The 12,264-nt window shown below is 38.5% G+C and overlaps 1 protein-coding gene across 1 annotated transcript; it reads left to right on the top strand.

The window, feature by feature from the left end:
- Positions 1–4,049: 4,049 nt before the first annotated feature.
- On the top strand, positions 4,050–5,136 carry LOC147557622 (uncharacterized). The gene is made up of 2 exons (XM_086658908.1): positions 4,050–4,274; positions 4,369–5,136. The coding sequence occupies exons 1-2, from the start codon at positions 4,218–4,220 to the stop codon at positions 5,134–5,136; spliced, it is 825 nt and encodes a 274-aa protein (XP_086515034.1). The 5' UTR covers positions 4,050–4,217.
- The last annotated feature ends 7,128 nt before the right edge of the window (positions 5,137–12,264 follow it).

Raw genomic sequence — 12,264 nt, 5'->3', positions numbered from 1 at the left:
ATGATTTTTATGTCTTTTGTAGAATGAAAGTATAGCACAACACATTCCCCGTTTAGGAGATCATTTGACCCGTTTGGATGAAGGAACTTCATCTGCTACTCAGTCAAATGTCCCTGAATTATCTCTTCTAAATGAAAATGATGTAGTTGTTCTATTGGCATATTCTCTTATATTTTGTCAAGTTATAAATATTAGAAATTTGTTTGATGATTCGTGTATCTTAATCTTTTTAATAGAATCATACAATATCAGAACACGAGCGCCTTCAAATAGAGCAATCACGTCTGCGAAAAGAGAAATGGGTAGCACAACCAGATGTAAGTACAAATTGTTCAATTTTTACTTCTTTTATTTATTTCAATTTTTTTTATCTTTTTAACATGATATTCATTATTAAAAGGTAAGATATTGTCTAGATAAATCTTATTTGTTTTTAACTTTTGGATAATAAGCTTCATATACTTTAAATAGTCAATCACGAAAGTATTATCTCAACTAAACATATTATATTACTATTTCGTAGAAAAATTGTTCAAAGGCACAACTAGCAGAACGTGCCCATCTTCAAGCTGATCTGACACGTGCTACTCGAGTCCCAACTTTGAGAATTGTTGAAAGTAATGAAACAAGCTTTAATCCTCCACAAGTCATCATTGAGCATTCTGATGGGGTTCGATTTTCGATTACATTATTTTTTCATAAATGAATGTTTTAAATATTTTCTTTAACTTTTCAATTATTTTTTCCTGGCACTTTAATTTCGGACGTAGAATATGAGCAGTAGTACTTCGACGTCGACAAACGGGATAACCCCTAATGAATGTTATGAAGAACCAGTCAGAATAGTTCCAGAGCATATAATTGAAGTTGACCAAACTGATGATGAATTAAATTTTGGTTCTCCGCTGCCAAGTAACAACATTATTAATAGCTCTATGGGGCGTCATTCTTTAGGTCGGATGAATATAGCGTACCCTCACTGTGGAGCTTTACATTGGATCGATGAAAAATTAACTACTTCATCTATCAGAAATCTTTTATTTGGAACATGTTGTTTGCAAGGGAAAATTCGTCTACCTACTCTCCGTGAACCACCTGAATCTCTTAAAGCATTGTACGAGGGTAACGATGAAACATCAGTGCGTTTTCGAAATAATATTCGGCGACATAATGCATCTAATGCATTTACCAGTCTAGGGTGCACACTAGAACTGAGAATTTTACAGGGAACGGTCCTACGTCATTCACGATACATGGAGAATTGCGTCATAGAACGGGATCATTAGAACCAGTTGAAGGAACCGATGGATCATATGCTCAATTATATATTTATGATCCTTCAGAAGCTTTAAAGATTCGAAGTGGAAGAAATGAAGATCTTGATGTTAATGTGTTTGAAATTATTCCAAACACATTATTGGCTAATAACGTATTTTTCCCAGTATATCGTCAGGCTCATTCGGTTCTCCAACGAATTAATTCAGCTGAGCAAAATATACCTGTTCACCTTCATTACAGTGTCGCAACTGATAGACGACGTTATAATCTACCTTCAGTTGATGAGATTGCAGTTATATTGCCTGTAGATGGGACTGAAACATCTAAGTCTAGAGATATTATTTTACATTTGAGGGGAGACTCGCAGTTGATGCGTATATCAGAATGTCATCCGGCATATTTACCGTTGCATTACGTGTTGTTATTTCCTTATGGTGAGTTAGGTTGGGATCTTGAACTTAAGCAGTGGGATGTAAAGCATAATCGACCAAGTACTGAAAGGCTGCCCAAATGCAGTATTTTAGTTATCGAATTTTTCAACGAACCTCTAAATACTCAACCATATTACGAGCTGGAAAATTATTCCAAGAATTTTTTGTAGATGCATGGGCCTCGACTGAGCAGAACACATTGAATTTTATTCGGTGTTATCAATCTGTGTTGCAATCTGAACTTCACAACGGGTTAACAGATATGGCAGATGATGGTTTCCGTCCCGATCAAGTGGTCAACGATTCATTTTGCCTTCTTCTTTTACTGGCGGGACACGACATATGTTTGAAATATATCAAGATTCAATGGCGATCACACGTTACAATCATCATCCTGATATATTTCTCACTGTGACTGCGAATCCGAATTGGCCGGAAATAACATCTTCTCTTTTGCCAAACCAAACTGCTATAGATAGGCCTGATCTGGTTGCAAGGGTCTTTGAGTTGAAAAAGAAGCAATTGATGAAAGGAATTAAAAAAAATGAATTCTTTGGGAAATATGTTGCTCATGTTTATACCATTGGATTTTAGAAACGTGGACTACCTCATAGGCATGCACTTATACTTCTTCAAGATTCAGATAAAATTCATACAATCGATCAGGTTGACAAATTAATTTGTGCAAAATTACCAGATGAGTTAGAAGATCCGACCCTATTTCACACAGTAAAAAATTGTATGCTTCATGGTCTGTGTGGAAATCAGAGACCGAATGCGTCATGTATGAGCAAAGAAAAATAAACAAAAGAATATCCACGTATATTTACAAATGCCACCACTCTTGGAGAAGATGGATATCCAATATACCGTCGTCGTAATGACGGTCGAATTTTTACGGTATGCAATCAGTTGAGAATAGAAATGTAGTGCCTTACAATCCATATCTTTCTAGGCTATTTGATTGTCACATAAATGTAGAAATTTGTGCGAGTGTACGATGTGTGAAATATATTCACAAGTATATTTACAAAGGAGGTGATCGCACGACTATGATTATTGGATGGATCGATGAGATTCGACAATACCTTGATTCAAGGTACATTGCCCCACCGAAAGCTGCATGGAGAATTTTCAGTTTTTTATTACACGAAGAGTATCCGCCTGTTGTAAGGTTGGTTGTACATCTCCCAGGGATGCATCATGTGCTTTTTAATCCTAATGAGGGAGCGGAAGTTATTCAATCTAGAGCTGCACAACAAAAATCAACATTAATGGTTTTTTTTTTCGTGTTGTGAATCTTATCCAGCAGCTCGAGCTTACACTTATCAAGAATTTCCGCAATACTTTGTGTGGCACAAAACTCTAAAAATTTGGAAAGTGAGGCAGAAGGGTTCCACAATAGGAAGGATGTATATTTTGTTAGTCCTAATGCAGGTGAGAGATTTTACTTGAGGTTGTTGCTAACAGTTGTAAGAGGGAAAAAATTGTTTAAGTGTTTACGTACTTTTGATGGGATAATCTATGATACATTCAAACAAGCATGTGTTGCACGTGTACTTTTGGATGATGATGAAGAGTGGATACAGTGTTTAGAAGAAGCTGCTCGAATGAATAGTGGTCACCAATTGAGAAGACTTTTTTGTACACTTCTTCTGGAGTTTTATCCATTAAATCCACATTTATTATGGATAGGTTTGCGAAAGACATATGCGACGATCTTGCGCATGTTCTCCGGACAACACGTGGAGTTGCAAATCCTACTGAGGATCAAATACTTGATTACGGGTTGTACTTAATAAATGACTGACTGCTAGAAACTGGGAAAAATCTCAATGAACATTTTTTTACTATGCCACAACCACGTGAAATATGGAGCAAAATTTCTGAAAATAGGTTGATTTGGGAGCATACGCAACTTCGTATATCTCTTCACGAGTCAAATGTAGTTTCCAGTGTTGAACTTCTTAATGATTCACAAAGAGCCGCTTATAAAGATATTATTGATTCTGTTAACCAGAATAAAGGACTTATAGAAGTGGTGGAGCTGGAACAGGCAAAACATTCCTGTACAATACTTTAGCTGCAAGTTGTCGATTTCGTGGTGATATAGTCATTACTGTTGCATCTTCGGGCATTGCTTCGTTATTATTGGCTGGAGGTAGAACTGCTTACTCAACATTTCGTATTCCTTTGGATGTACACGAAGATTCAATGTGTAACATCAGTAAACAATCACCACATGCTGAGTTATTTAAGGAAACGAAACTTATTATATGGGATGAGGTACCAATGCAACATAGGTATTGCGTTGAGGCAGTTAGTCGCACTCTTCAAGATATTCGTGATGACAATAAACCTTTCGGAGGTATAACAGTTGTTTTGGGTGGCGATTTTCGTCAAATACTTCCTGTAATCCCAAAAGGTGTAAGAGAGCAGATAGTTGGGGCTTCACTACGAAGATCACCTCTTTGGCATGCGATTAATGTGTTAACCCTTGCTCAGAACATGATGTTAAGATCTGATGAACCTGGACACCAAAATTTTGCAAACTTCTTACTCGAGGTATGACATTCTTTGAATACAAATTATTTATATATTTTTTTCAACATACATATATAATATATGAACTTGCAAGGTATCTTTTCACTTTTTGTAGGTTGGGACAAATCCACAAGAGATCCTAGATTTACCAACATCTATTAATAGAAGTCGAAGTCTCCATGAACTTATTTCAGCTATCTATCCCGAGTTACATATTAATGGAACCGTAACAACTGAATATTTGACTGAGAGAACAATTCTTGCTGCACGCAATGAAGATGTATCTGTAATCAACGACGCGGCTTTGAGTATATCTCCCGGAGAAGTAGTAACTTATATTGCTGCAGATAAAATGGAGGAAAGCGAAGTTAACAACTACGCTTTAGATGTTCGCTATCCTAATGAGTTTCTTAATTCTTTAAATCCTGCAGGATTTCCACCTTTTAAGTTAGACTTAAAAGTTGGGTGTCCCATAATGTTGTTACGAAATCTTTCTCCTAAAGATGGATTGTGTAATGGCACGCGATTGATGGTTGTAAGATGTTCACATCGTGTGATAGAAGCGAAAATCTTAAATGGAGATAAAGTTGGTAACTTGGTGTTTATTCCAAGAATTTCTCTAATACCTACCTCTTCAGACTTCAACGTCCAATTCAGCAGACGTCAATTTCCAGTTAAACTAGCTTATGGGATGACAATAAATAAATCGCAGGGTCAATCTGTTAAATTTGTCGGGATTGATTTGCGTACTCCTGTATTTAGCCATGAGCAGTTATACGTGGCTTTATCAAGATGCACTTCCACCACCAAGTTACATATATTACTTCCTGAAGCTGAACCAAATACTACAACAAATGTGGTTTATAATGAAGTTCTTTTATAAATTTATTTAATTTGTTTTCAACGTACATTTAAATATTATTTCATTTATTGGAAATATTGTGTTCCACTATGAACATTTATATTTGGCTTAAGAGCATTTATATGGATTTCTTTCTAAACAAAGTATTATGATTTTTTAATATCACATCGATAATTTTATTTGTTAATTTATTTGTAATAAATTTTTGACGAACTAGATGTGCATGAAATAATATGGGTTTCTTTCTAAACAAAGTATTTAGATCCCTTTTGACTAATGTCATTGTGAGCAGGGACGGAGGTGTGTAAGGGCCAGGAGGGGCCCTGGCCCCCACCTGACCTTTACCCTTTCTTCACTGTTTTTTATTAAATAATTACATTATTCAACCTTTAAGCTTTAGTGGCCCCCAGTAACCAAACCCACAACCAACACACACTTAATCAAAGCCCAGCTTGAATCCTGTTTTTTCTCTTGTCAGCCCAACTTAAATTTCTATCTGTGACCTAAGTAACCTAATTTGAATGGTTTTACCTTCTCTTTTCATTTCTAGTTGCAAATTTCTATTATTTTAAATTATAATTGTTAATTTTCTTTTCTACTATATTAAACAAGACTACATGAACCGTCTCGTTGAACTTCCAATTGAACCGCATGTGACATAAACAAGAGTTTTCTTTCCTCTCGCATGTTCAGTCATGTCGATAGACACCCTTGTTTCCATCAACGCGGATCAAGTGGCAAGTTGAAGGAGGCAGTTTGAGTAAACTTTTTGTTTTCTATTCGTTAACTACTATATTGATTCCAATTGTAAAGAGTAATCAATTCGAGTCATCCATACTTTCAGCTCTCATTAACCAAAATCAATTGCCTCTCTTTTCTCCATTCATCCCCCTCTCCATACCTCTAGCTCTCTCTCGCTATCTATCTCCCTCTTTGTGTCTCTCTCTACCTCACCCCGTCTTTCTGTTTCCCTCTCTTTTTATGGCTACAAGTAATTACACAATTATATATTTTTCTAAGTAGACATTTAGCTAATATAATAAATGTATTTTAAGTAGGTACGACTCAAATGGCTAGTGGGAGCAGTCGAATTAATAATGACGATAAAAAAAGTGGCATTGATAACGTTTAATTTATTAGTCTACTTATTGTTCGGCCCCCTCCTGACAAAAACTCTGGTTCCGTCCCTGATTGTCAGAATAGACGAGCTAGAATTTAGCTAGAATCTAGTCAAGGAGAAAGGAGTTCTTCTTCCAACCACCATTGGTGTGCTAGCTATACAACAAGGTGGGAGATCAAATTGATTGCTCGTGTCCCAAGTAGAGGAGCTACACTTGAAGCTCTTGATCTTCTCATAAGCAATTGGAAAGGTTCGAGGGAAAACTAGCGAATAAGGTATTTATCTTTCTAGTTTTAATTAATGATTATCATAGGCTTATGCATGTGATCCTGGGAATACTAGTGTAGACATTAGATGTCTTAATTCCGCTATAAACACTAGTAGAAGGGTGTAAAACCCAACAGTGGCGTCAGAGCCTCTTGCAATTAGCCTATCTTATTTAAGTCTTGGACCAATTCCATGCTTTTCTAGATAGATTATTGTGTTTAAAAGTGTTTTGAACACAAAATTTTGATTAATTTTGGATAAGATTCAAGTATTTGTCAAAAGATTTCAAAATTTGTTCTTGAAAAGAGTTTCTAAACCTAAAATTTTGATCCAAATTGGTTTGATTAAAAGAGTTGTTTTAAGTTTTTGGAAACTTGTGAAAAACAAAATTTGGAAATTTAGAATTGTTCTAAAAATAATTTGAAATATTTTAGAAGTGTTTCAAATTTTGGAAATAGCAATTTAGAATTGGAACACAAAAAAAAAAGGGGAAACTATTGAGTTTTTAGAAACTCAATAGGTCCGGCCAGGAAGCTTACTGGCCGGACCAGTAGCCTGGAGGACGCGTCTGGGAGACGCGTCCCAGATTACTGGTGGATGCGTCTGGGGACGCGTCCAGCTACTCTAGGTCGCGTCTTCCAGACGCGACCAGTAGCTTAACCAGGACGCGTCTGGGACGCGTCCAGTAGCTACCACCAGACGCGTCTTGGAGACGCGTCTGGGGTCCTGGGTGTCTCGGACTAAGTCCGAGACACCTAATGCTGGTCCGGTCCAGCACCAGATGCGTCCAGGACGCGTCTGGTGCTTGGACTAGCGTCCTGGCTCCGGCCAGGACGAGATCAGGCCTATTGGCCTCGGCTCGGACATGCCGGCCCTATGGGCCGTGCCATATCCGGACCTTGTCCAAACCCTTTTATGGGCTTGGGCCGGGACTTGTCTAGGACTTGTCCCGGGTCTTTTCAAGGCTTTTCGGACCACGAAAAGGGACCACTATTCGAGTGGGAGTTTTATCCAAATTTTCTCCCAAATTCCAATCCAAATATTTCCGAAGTTAACCCGGGCCATTCAAAGCCCAAACGGAATTTCTCTTTAAAATCAGATTTTAAAATCAAACCAAGACGCACCATTAGTCTAATCCTTTGATGTAGACTTAAGGTACGTACATGACATATGGATGTCGACAAAAGTATCTCCCGGATATACATGCATATATAATTGTTAGCCTTGAAATATATTATATGATTGCATGTGATGTGAATGCGGAAACTAGTATGGCCATAGATTTTAATTCTTATTCTTGTTTTAAGCACAGATGGGTGCATTATTTTTAATAATTTTAATTTCAAGTTTACACGATCTGCGAATCGTTTGAGTCTTGTAATTAGAGTTTAGGGTTTATGAGTCCATTGATGAAACTCAAGGAGGAAATCCAAAGGCGAGTGGGAGAAATCAATGGAGGTTCAAAGATGGAGATCTAGACGAACTAAAAGGCGAAACAAGAAGCAAACCAAAGGAGATTAGATCTTCTAGGTTAGGGGCCATACTAGGATCCATATGTGCTTGATTTACTTTCTTGCGCGCATTTACTTACCTTTTACGCCTTATGTCGTGGATGTTAGTTAGGCTAATTAGTTCACTAAAACGAACGCCAGACTAGCGTAAAAGTCCCTAAAAGTAATTTTGAGTACAGTGCCTATCCAAATTAAGACACTCCTTGCGCCCTTGTTCGAGGAAGGTGGGTCGGCCTTCGCAGAGTACCTCCTCTACCTTGGGACATTGCGGGTAGGTCTATAGAAGAGGCCTACATGTCTAAATGGTTCTACTCAACGAGATCAGCAAGAGAGTCTTGGATACTCGAGGCAAAAGGATGGATTTTACACTAAACATGTAATCCATCAACCGAGAATCATATGGTATGATCAGTGAAAGTGTTCACTCACCTAAATCAATGGGAATTAAGGGCAGGGCCCTAGTCCGCTTAATCCTTGAGAGATGGGATCTCGGAATCGCATTATTCATTTAGGGACACGTTTTCTTGAATAATGTGGCAAAAACTTAGAACTTTTTGCAAAAATTATCGATTGTAATACTTAGCAAAATCCTTTTTCTGTTTCATGTAGTTTTACTATGGCAAAAATCAATCTTTTCAACCTATGTTCAATCCTTGATGAGGACAAATTGAACATGGATAACTTCCTTGATTGGGAAAAGAGATTAAGAAGTGTTCTCAAGTCTACAAACAAAGAAAGCGTACTGGATACCCCTATTCCAAGGATAACTGCGAACTCAAAGGTTGAGGAACAAAAGCAGGCCAAAAGTATCCGGATGAAATCAATTTCAGTAACTTGCCTTATGTTAGCAACCATGGAGCCTAATCTTCAAAAGAGATTCAGGAAAATGGATGCGCACACAATCATCCGTCGATTAAGGGACATGTCCCGAAACAAATCACGGTTGAGGAAGTGGGACTTCCAAGGCAATCCGGAGAGGCATTGGAATGTCTGAATCAATGAAAGAACTTCAACTGATTCAGAAGAACAATAGGAAAAAGGAAGGAACTCACGATTCCGACCAAGGTATCTATGTTATCGAAGTTAACTTAGCAAATACATTTGATTCTCAATCCTGGGTATTCGATACCGGATGTGGTGCTCATATCATTTATGATGTGCAGGGCCTTAAGGGAATCAAGTATTTATCTGGATGGGAGCTTGTCCTACGAGTAGCAAATAGAGCAACGGTTGCTGCGAAAGCTGTAGGAACATTCAGTCTACCTTTAGAAACTGGTCTAGTTTTAGAACTTCATAATTGCTATTATGTACCCTCTATTTCTAGAAACTTTATCTCTGTCTCATAATTAGACAAAGAGGGATATCACCTATTAATAAAAAACCAGCGTTGTTTTTTATACAAAGGTGAAATGTTTTATACCAGTGCTAAGCTATACAACGGTCTCTATATTACGAATATTGAGAACGAAGTCTTCAACATAGAAACCAATAGGCTACGGTCAGATGATTCAAATCCAAGTTACCTTTGGCATTGTCGTTTGGGTCACATTAACATGACACGCATGAAGAAGCTCCATGAGCATGGACTTCTAGGTTCGTATAATTTAGAATCATATGACACATGCGAATCATGTTTAATGGGTAAAATGACGAGGTCTTCTTTTAAAGGAAAAGGAGACCGAGCCAAAGAACCCTTGGAACTCATACATACGGATGTATGCGGACCAATGAGTACTCCGGCGAGAGGTAACTATGGCTACTTCATCACGTTCACGGATGACTTCACTCGTTATGGTTACATATATTTGATGAGGCATAAGTCCGAATCGTTTGACATGTTCAAACAATTTTAGAACGAAGTAGAGAATCAACTTGGCAAGAAAATAAAAGCCATTCGATCCGATCGAGGTGGTGAATATTTGAGTCAAGAATTTGACGATCATCTTAGGAGTTGTGGTATAGTATCTCAACTCACTCCGCCAGGAACACCCCAGATGAATGGTGTTTCTGAAAGGAGAAATCTCACCTTGTTAGACATGGTTCGATCTATGATGAGTTTAGCAAATCTTCCAAACACGTTCTGGGGGTATGCTCTAGAAACGGCTGCTTTCACACTTAACCGAGCTCCGTTAAAAGCTGTAGAAAAGACTCCATATGAGTTATGGTTTGGAAAGGTTCCAAAGCTGTCTTTTCTCAAAGTCTGGGGATGCGAAGTTTATGTAAAACGTTTACAAGGAGACAAACTCGCACCTAAATCAGACAAATGTCTCTTTGTGGGGTATCCAAAAGAGACAAGGGGTTACTACTTCTACCACGAATCTGAGAACAAAGTGCTTGTTGCTCGAGATGGTGTCTTCCTTGAAAAGGAATTCCTTTCCAAACAGACAAGTGGGAGAAATGTAGATCTCGATGAAATTCGATATGAGCAACAAATAAACACAGATATAGAGATATCAAGAGGTTTAGCGGCTCCTATCTATACACAAAGTATGGAAGAGGAGAGTGAGGTCGAGAGAGTACCTCCCGCTCAAGTCGAATTAAATTCGCAGGAGACATCTCAACTAGTTGAGAACACTCCAAAAGTTGCTCAGGCCCCTCGTAGATCTCAAAGGCTCCAGGAATTATCTCAGAAAACAGATATCCTACTGTTAGAAGATAATGAGCCGAGTACCTACAACCAAGCTATGACGAGCCCCGACTCCAAAAAATGGCTAAAGGCCATGAGATCGGAAATGGATTCCATGTCAGAAAATCAAGTATGGAACTTGATCGATTTGCCCGATGGAGCAACACCAATCGGATGCAAATGGGTTTTCAAAGTAAAAACTGACAAGGATGGAAACGTTAGCGTTTTCAAAGCTAGACTCGTGGCAAAAGGATACAAACAGATTCATGGCATAGACTATGATGAAACCTTTTCACCTGTCGCAATGCTTAAATCCATTCGGATCATTCTAGCAATTGCAGCTCATTATGATTATGAGATTTGGCAAATGGATGTCAAAACCGCCTTCCTGAACGGACACTTGGAAGAGGATGTGTACATGACACAACCCGAAGGTTTTGTAGATTCCAAAAATGCTGGAAAAGTTTGCAAGCTTAAGAAATCCATTTATGGACTCAAGCAAGCAAGCCGGAGTTGGAATCTTCGATTCGACGAGAAAATCAAAGAATTTGGATTTCTCAAGAATGCAGAAGAATCTTGTATTTACAAGAAGGTTAGTGGGAGCGACCTAGTTTTCTTAGTCCTTTATGTCGATGACATATTAATCATAGGAAACAAGATTCCGATGTTGGAATCAGTTAAAGACTGGCTTCGGAAATGCTTCTCTATGAAGGACCTAGGGGAAGCAGAATACATATTGGGAATCAAGATCTATAGAGATAGATCAAGGAGGATGATCGGACTTAGTCAAGAAACTTATATAGACAAGATTCTTCAACGGTTCGAGATGACAAACTCCAAAAGAGGATTCCTTCCCATGTCACATGGTATGGTGCTTAGCAAAGATCAGTGTCCTAAGAGTCCTGATGAGCTAGCACACATGATGAAAGTACCCTATGCTTCGGCAATAGGATCAATCATGTACGCCATGATCTGCACTCGCCCAGACGTCTCATATGCTTTGAGCATGTGTAGCCGTTACCAATCAAATCCAGACCAAGCGCACTGGCACGCCGCCAAGAATATCCTAAAGTACCTGAAAATGACTAAGGATCATTTCCTGGTATATGGCGGGGAAGATACACTAAAAGTTGTAGGCCATGTGGATGCAAGCTTTCAAACGGATAGAGACGACTTCAAATCACAATCTGGGTTCGTCTACTGTCTGAATGGAGGAGCGGTATGTTGGAAAAGTTACAAGCAGAGCACAGTTGCAGACTCTACCACTGAAGCAGAATACCTAGCGGCCTCGGAAGCTGCAAAGGAAGGAGTTTGGATCAAGAAGTTCATGATAGAACTTGGTGTCGTACCTAGCATAGAAGAGGGTGTAACTCTCTATTGTGACAACAACGGAGCAATAGCCCAAGCCAAGGAACCAAGAGCGCACCAAAAATCCAAACATATCCAAAGGAAGTACCACTTGATTAGAGAAATCATAGAAAGAAAAGATGTGGTAATTTGCAAGGTTCATACGGATGATAACGTTGCAGATCCGTTGACCAAACCGTTACCTCAGCCCAAACATGATTCACACATGAGGGGACATTGGTATAAAGCGCATTGAGGAATGGCAACAAATGTAATTT

Source organism: Eschscholzia californica, unplaced genomic scaffold (genome assembly GCF_041429995.1).
Source record: "Eschscholzia californica isolate CP2 unplaced genomic scaffold, dmEscCali1.0.p SCAF_2, whole genome shotgun sequence".
Taxonomy (NCBI): domain Eukaryota; kingdom Viridiplantae; phylum Streptophyta; class Magnoliopsida; order Ranunculales; family Papaveraceae; genus Eschscholzia; species Eschscholzia californica.
The sequence above is the reverse complement of the archived record's forward strand: the minus strand, read 5'-3'. Positions and strand labels throughout refer to the sequence as shown.